The 7,695-nt window shown below is 40.1% G+C and overlaps 1 protein-coding gene across 17 annotated transcripts in view; it reads right to left on the minus strand.

Moving 5' to 3' along the window:
• The window catches only part of LGI1 (leucine rich glioma inactivated 1), a 31,355-nt gene extending 23,729 nt beyond the window's left edge, over positions 1–7,626 (minus strand). For 10 of the 17 annotated variants that reach the window (XM_085555177.1, XM_085555168.1, XM_015867152.2 and 7 more), the window contains exons 1-2: positions 7,487–7,626; positions 242–320 (exon numbers count right to left, since the gene is read on the minus strand). Coding sequence is in view for 3 of the 17 variants with exons in the window: in XM_032445280.2 (XP_032301171.1) it covers positions 7,487–7,566 (80 nt within the window). In the remaining 14 variants the exon portion in view is untranslated. The remainder of the gene's footprint in view (positions 1–241; positions 321–7,486) is intronic. The other 7 variants (XM_085555170.1, XM_085555174.1, XM_015867149.3 and 4 more) reach the window with 5 other exon arrangements.
• Between the last annotated feature and the right edge of the window lie 69 nt (positions 7,627–7,695).

A 7,695-nucleotide genomic window follows, 5' to 3' on the forward strand; every position in this document is an offset into this window, starting at 1 on the left:
GTAATGTAGACTCGTAAGGAAATCCCACTATATGCTAAAGGAAATGGCATTTCACTCAAGTCTCAATTCAAATCCTGACCCTTATCTTACACATGGTTGTATTTTATTTTCAATCAATAAAGGCAGTCATCTAGATACTCAACTGTTAATGTTTTAATATATTTCTTGAAAATTAAATGTGGTTTTAGCAAATATCAGGATGTCCCCTAAGATATAAGCTTGAATATTTCTTTTTACTTACTGTACTTTCCTCAGCACTTTTTCCAGTCTGTAATTTTTACTTTCAGAGTCACAGGTATTGCACAGGTCAATGCAGCTGGCTGTAAATAACAAAATTCAATATAAGTAACTAAGTTAGACTAATTGTTCCCTTTTAGAAAAGCTATCCTTCCCTTTCCACTTAGGTGCCATGAAATGAATAGTATCCTGGAAATGCTTTTGATAGTAGATAGTATTTCACTACTTCATCTCTGAACAATCTTTGTGATTAAATAACACAAAATTGTATTTAATTTGAAATATGAGCCATATTATTTCCAAAATCTGGCAAGCAATAGTACCTTTCTTCTAGCGAAAGGACAGTTCTAGCACAATGGCTAATGGTATTATTAAATGAGGTCTCACAGTAGTACTGTGTAAGCATGCCCATTAAAAAAAGAAAGTAAAATAGGAATTGTGACTGTTTCATTCTAGTTCATTGTGCAGAGAAGCCTCTTTATATGCCTGTTGTACACTCCAGTTTGTACTGAATGGTCAACTATTGATCACCTCAACCCAGATACTATCAGCCTCCACATGAAGTTACCGTACTGCTTTACTAGGGAAATAATCCCACAGAAATCATAAGGTGGAATGAAGGTTGATTCTGTTTTCATTATGCTTTATTGTGCTCTTATACCTTATCTTAAAAAGATCTGTCATCTACGTCATAAACGTTTGACTCTGTCATTGTATATTGCAAATGATCACTGTTATTAATTTAATACTTATCTTTGGCACAGCATGGAAAACACTGTGATGAACATGGCTGACCACTGGCATAAGTTTGCAGAACTGACCTTGGCTCCTGGATTAAGATCTGATCTAGATCTAACTAAGGTTAGATCTTGACTAAGGTACAACACATCTCTAAAAATACAGGTGTTCTCTGGAACATATACATATGAATAAGACCTTATTCCTCAACCGTATCTTACGCTGCAGACCCCGAGGCACCTTTCTTCTCTAGGTTTTCCATCATGCTAGGTAAACCAGCAGTTAACTGCTTACATGACTGAGAAGAGCGTGACTTGTCACCACCTCTTTATGTAGCCTTCAGGTTCCATACATTCAACTGTAAATTATTTGTACCAGCCCCAATAAGTAAATTATCAGTGAATATATATGCATAGTAGACATTATGCACAAAATTGCACGTGTATCAGGAAACAAGAGAATACATCTATTTTTCATTATAAAATTGCTGCAGTTCTCGCATTCTTTTTATTTTCACAGAATTTTACCACTTCAGTGGGAAAAAACTGAATTTAAAGTGAGCAAACACATTGCTTGTTGCCTTTTTTTGTATTTCCACTTCACTCCATTTCTTTATCTCTTGCTTCTTTCTTTCTTTCCTTTCCCCCTCATGTAATAAATCTGATATGAAGCTGGAAGAACAGATTTCCCTTTCTCTTGCACTCACAAACACCACCAGTCACTTTCCACCACAGCACATCTAGACATAAAGGATTAAGCATTCTTTACTCTCTTAGGAAAATGCTCATACTTTAGGGATTTTGAGCATAATGCATTTCTAAAAGCTCAAGTAAAACCTGGAATGCTCTGGAGGAGTTGCTTTCTGTACTCTACTTATTTCAAAGCAGTTTGATAAACTAAGAAAGTGTATTTTGTACATAATGGTAACCACTTTTTAATTAAATTCTTAACAGACTGAGGTGACTAAACTTGCTCATGCATGCCCACATGCATCTTTAAGTGAACTTTATTCTCAGCATCGCTGCCAGACTTTAAGACCTGGAGACCAAAATCACCAGCCACACTGCATACAGGGCAATGGGAGAGCCAATTAAAGGACAACAGATAGGAGCTCACACTATAAACTACACTACTAATATATCTCTGGGGTAATTACTAGGTAAAATTATGTACTTCAGGGAAGAAAAAAAAAAAAAAGATACCTATAGAGATAAAATGGCAGGTTGCTTCCAATAATTATGATTTCATGAAAGTCTTCTTTATTACTTCCATGACTGCATCAGTTGGTCTTTTCAGGGTCATGCCAGCACTGCATCATTTACAATATACACATTAACAAGGGCTTGTAGTCTAGTTTAATGATATTTTTTTGTTTTGGAAAATTCACAGAAATTCTAGGATTCAAGTTACTGCTAGGAGCATTCACCTAAATGTAACAGAATGAATGGACAAAACGATCTGGTTTTCACAAGATCACTTGATTCTTACATAACTCCATACACATATCTGAGAAAATTCAGGCATTAGAAAGCACAGCACTTCTTATATCTGTGATCCACTAACATGTTACGAGTGTAAGAGACACTGCTATCATGAAAAGGCATTAAGCATGTCTTAAACTAGAACAGTTGGTGATGATGATCATAAGGTTGCTACTCAGCCAACAGTAACAACAAATACGTTTTGTGAATTGCGCTTGAAATGGTAAGGTTTTATGTACATCAAAGTGGAACTGACGGAATAAATCAGGTTAGGCTGTATTTTGTAACAACCCAGCATAAACTGGGATTCTATTTACCAATTTGAACAGCTAGGAATAAAGGTGAAATTTCCTCTTGATTTGTTTTCTGAAGATTTTCAGATCAAATTGTATTTTTAATAAAAGCCTTTTTTTTTTTTTTTTCTTTTCTTTTTTTTTTTTTTTAAATCCTATTAGCAGAGCAAGCTTAATCCGGAATTTTAGATGTACACCTGTCGTCTTCTTGGAGGTTTGCATTAGTGCCTGCAAAACTAATTCGCAGGTCTGACAATACAGCGGGCAACAAGGGACTGTGAAAATTTGCAGTGATTCCCTCATGCTCCAAGTACATAAGCTTGGAATAACAGAAGTCCAAGGGTCAAATCTTCCACATATCCTTTTGTTATACAGCATCAGGGCCACATTTTCAAAAGAATCTAATTTTCCAAATTGTTCATCACGCTGGAGGCCTTAGTGTTATAGAAATTCTGTCCCTACATAGCAAATTTGACACTGATCTTTAGCAGTGCTAAACAGGAATACTTAAGAGGAAAATTTTCATCAATAAGTGAAAATTAGTAAATTTGATATTCTAATAATTATGATTAGGTAAGTTATCATTATCTCTATTTTATTTATGCCATAAAAATGATTGTGGTCACTTGTAAAAAGATGGGGGAAATTGGAACAAGGGAGGAAACATCTGAACAATCAGATCTTTGTTTCTTAAGGGCACTTTTATAGCAATCACACACTGAAATGGTAGTTGTAATTTTGAAATACCATTAAACAGCACGGCTGCTCTCAAAACAAAAGGCAAAGCAAAGTAACAGCTTCTATAGCAGAAAAAAATTCAAAACCAGAAGAGCTTTTATTGAATGAATTACTTTATCAGCCAAACAAATAAAATGGCACTTGTCTTACAGTACAGCAACATTGACATCTAGTGGCTAGATAAACTCCAAGTCACACATCCTCTGTGGACAAAAAAGTCCTGGGACATAACATTTACAAAATTTGACATAATAAATGTGCATGTCCTCATTGCCTTTTCTTGACATAATCTTTATGTCATTACAGAACGACTGTAGGCTTAAATGACTAACCCATAATGACCAGTCTCCACCATGGGGACTGGTGAGCAGAAGCCATCATGCCTCAGTGTAGCCCCACTGATTCTCCCTGTTTGTTAGAAATTCCTGCAGTTGTGAGTCAGCTGTGCCTTAAGCACAGACCTCTCTTGGGGCTCACTGAAAGGCACAGTTCATTCTTAAAGTTGTACAGAGATATGTGTAAAAGAAGAAAAACTACGCTCACAGAATGAAATTTTATTGTCATACAGGGACCTATATTCTTCATTCTACTTCATTTTCTACTAATTACCAGGGGACTTAAAATAGAGGGAGATAAAAATCAGGAATATGAAAGATATCACGAGACTGTCCATACTATGAATATAAGAAATGATTAGACAACTTCACATACGTTGAATATAGAAAGAAGCCAATAATGCTAGAAAGTCTTATTTCCTAATTTTTTAACAAAATATCTGGCTTAATGGAGAAAGAGGAAAGATTAGACATGATAAATCTAATGATATGTCTGGTGACAAATCAGCTAACCAAACTAACTTTAGTCAAACAGATCAGATGCTATAAGCATAAGTATAAGCAAACTTATTGGAAGAGCTTAGGAGACGATAATCATGGAATTACTGAATAAGTTATTTCTTGAACTTCAGAAATACTATGGGTATGTATGTCTTCCAGTATTCAAAGATGTATGACAAAAACAGATGAATTTTTGCCTTCTGTATCAAATGGGTTAGGACATTAATAATTATCTCAAGTAGCAACAAGAAAGATTTGTCCTAGACGTTAGGAGAAAAAATATGTACATACCTAAAAGCTTAATAGATTAAGCTATTTATGCTGTGAAAATTCCTCTATTGGAAATTTTTAGGAAGAGCTCAGGAAGCACACCAGGCACGGCCTTTTAATCCTCTGTCACTGTGACTGAGTACCTTCCTTTGGTATGCACATGGTGTTCAGACTGTCCCTCATGAAGGTATGGGGGAATTATGTAAATGAACAGGCTGCTTACATAAACATAATGCTACTCCCAATCTGACAAGGAAAAAGGTTTGAGATCTGCCCTGAACCCACAAATGCACATTCCAGATGCTGAAATAAACCTTCCTCCCTGCAGCTCAAATGATATGAGTCAATACCTAATCATAAAGCTTTTGATCCCAGCATGTTTTAGTGCCCATTTAATAATTTTGAATGACTGAGAAGTGACAAACTCAATCAAATAAAGCCTGTCCTTTTGGTCCTGTTGTTTTTTGGTGTTTTTGTTTGTTTGTTTGTTTTGTTTTTTTTCATACTGAGACTGTCTCTGTGGTCTGCATAAAGTGATGTGATTGCATAGATAACTTGAAGCAAGGGTGAAGGCAGAGAAGCTGATAGGCTTGGAATTATTTACAAATCATGGACATTATGTTCTATTAGTGTGAGAATGTTCCTGCTCCACAGTAATTTCCATTTCTTCTTCCCAGAACTTTCTGTGGAATTGTTAAACTGAGCTGTCAGAAAACTGAGTAATTGAAGCTGTATAAGAATGTGTCAGTGATCTGAAAACTTAAGAGACAAAACATTTTCTTCTTGGATGCTTTAATAACATGTCTGACTTAGGCTTTCTGGATGCACTAAGTCTCATACTTGGCCCAATTCTAGATTTAGGTCGGGAGTAAAGGGAGAACTACAGTGACACTACCTTCCTTGTGGGCCATGAAGTTCAGGGTTACAGTTAAGAGTATGGTTTCCCATTACTGCTAAGCTGATTTAATTGAGAGCTGTTGCTGGAAGGGTCACCTTCATTGCTCACCTACACCTTGTCTCCTGTCCCATTCCTCCCTTCCCAGCCTTGTTTGGCTTTTTTTGCACCAGCATTGTTAGTCATCAGATGCCATAGCAGGACAATCAAAGGAGTTTGACTGGCTGAAAATCAAATGCTACAGTTCATTAGATGTGATCAAACTAGCATGAGTACAAGTGTGGGAAAAGCAATGCTCCCCTCAGCAGCAGCCAGAGACTGATGCACCCATAATGGAAAACTGCGCTCCTAAAGGCTGATATAATCCAGTCATGGAAATTCACATTAAAAATGCAGTGACCCCACCCTGCAAGAAGTGATGCCCATCTCTTTTCCCCTGCATCTTTCAGTCCTATGGGAATCTGATGACAGAATGACTCTTTTTTGGTGCCAAAGAACACTGATGCTACATTTAAAGTATGAACTTAGTCCCAAAGGATGGAGCTATAACCCATGCATGAAAGACTAAGGGCAGGCTTGGGTTCAACTTCAGTTTATTTAGGAGGTCATTTCTGATCCACTTATCCAGCTGCAGGTTGTAAAGGAGCTTACTGCAGGCTTCATGGGAAAAGCAGTCAGAGTTGGGATGCTTTAAATCAACAATCAGAAATCAGAAAAGTGTAACACAGTAAAATGAAATTATCTAGCTGCTGTTCCCAGCAAAACCGATTATAAAGTGACTTCAGCACCTACAACAGTCGCTATAATGAGAATCACTGCAGAAATTTCCTCTGTCCCAAAAAGTTTATATTTTCTATATGCAGGCTTTTGTGGCCACAGCACAGTAAGGAGAGATTGAAGAATTGCACATCTTCTCTCTACCTTTCCCTCTTTTCTTCAAAGTGCATAATCAATGACAAGCTGGCCCAGTTTCCAGAATCATGCTGGGATTCATTCATACTAAAGCAGTCTGCCATTTCCAAAGAGAGGAACAACAAAAAGAAGATGCCTGCTATTACAGCTTCGTGCATATACATTATTTATTTTGAGATATTTGAATTATTAACTAGGATAATTCCATTTTTTGCAACAGAGAGTCTCTGCCCTTTAGAAGAAATGGGCCACATTCAGTGGGACTTGAGCAGAACATGGCATGCACTCCCAACAAGCATGTAAGCACTCTGCTACTTTGCAGGGTACACGGCCCCTAAACCCCTTCAGAGCTAGAAGAACACAGCAAGTGACTGAAACACCAGGGCAAGATGGAGAATACTTCTTCTGAAACCGAAATTCAGCAGTGGAGATAAGGAGGCACGAGGAGTTCTGTGCAGCGTGATAGTCTCGGTGCATAACAGCAACTCCCTACAACAGCTGTTTTCTTTAGTAACAATGAGTACTTCAATTTTTATAAGCTCCCTGCGGGAAGTGAATTAAGACTCCAGGAATCAATAGCACAGTTGGGAACTCTGATCTGTTCCAGCACAAAGTATCTGCGATGTGTTGAGGCAATCCTGACCTCAGCAGTCAGAACGCTGGCTCAGGTACGGTGTGCGCTAACGCTCTATGGCACAGCACCAGCCCCGCGACAGCTGCTTGCTGCATCTGACGGCTTAATGGTGGAGCCTGCCATCTCCCAGCCAGCTCAGGAGAACTTTTAGTTCACACAGCTCTTTATCCCGACGCAATCCCCACACTGCCGAACTCCACCACCCCCCACCGCTGCTGGTTCCTCATGGAAGCCGCCCATCCCGGCTGCGAGAGGCAGCAGCGACACTCCGCGCGGCACCTGCACCCCGCGTCCCTCGGCCGAGCCATCGTGACCGAGGGCTCTAGTCGGGCTCCACCGCCGCCCCCCAAAGCGACCCTTTCCTCCGGGCCGCCGCCCCGCTCCTCACCGTTCCCAACCACCCGCCCCCAGCTCCTCCGGGCGGCACGGCGCCGGGGCTCCCCGCGTCCTACCTTCCCAGAGGCGGAGAGCGCCGAAGCCGGCGCCGCGCACCGGGTTCCCGGGCGGGGAGACTCCCCTCGCCCCTAAACATGATGAGTGCCTTTCCCCTCCCCTCCCCGCCGCCGCGGCTCGCCCTCGCCCTCGCCCTCCCCCGCCCCACCGCTTTCCCGCTCCCCTCCGCCCGGCAACCCCTGGCGCGGCCCCGCTCCGCCTCTGCCCC

The sequence above is a fragment of the Coturnix japonica genome, chromosome 8 (genome assembly GCF_054131305.1).
Source record: "Coturnix japonica strain WE chromosome 8, WE-NBRP24, whole genome shotgun sequence".
Classification (NCBI taxonomy): Eukaryota; Metazoa; Chordata; class Aves; order Galliformes; family Phasianidae; genus Coturnix; species Coturnix japonica.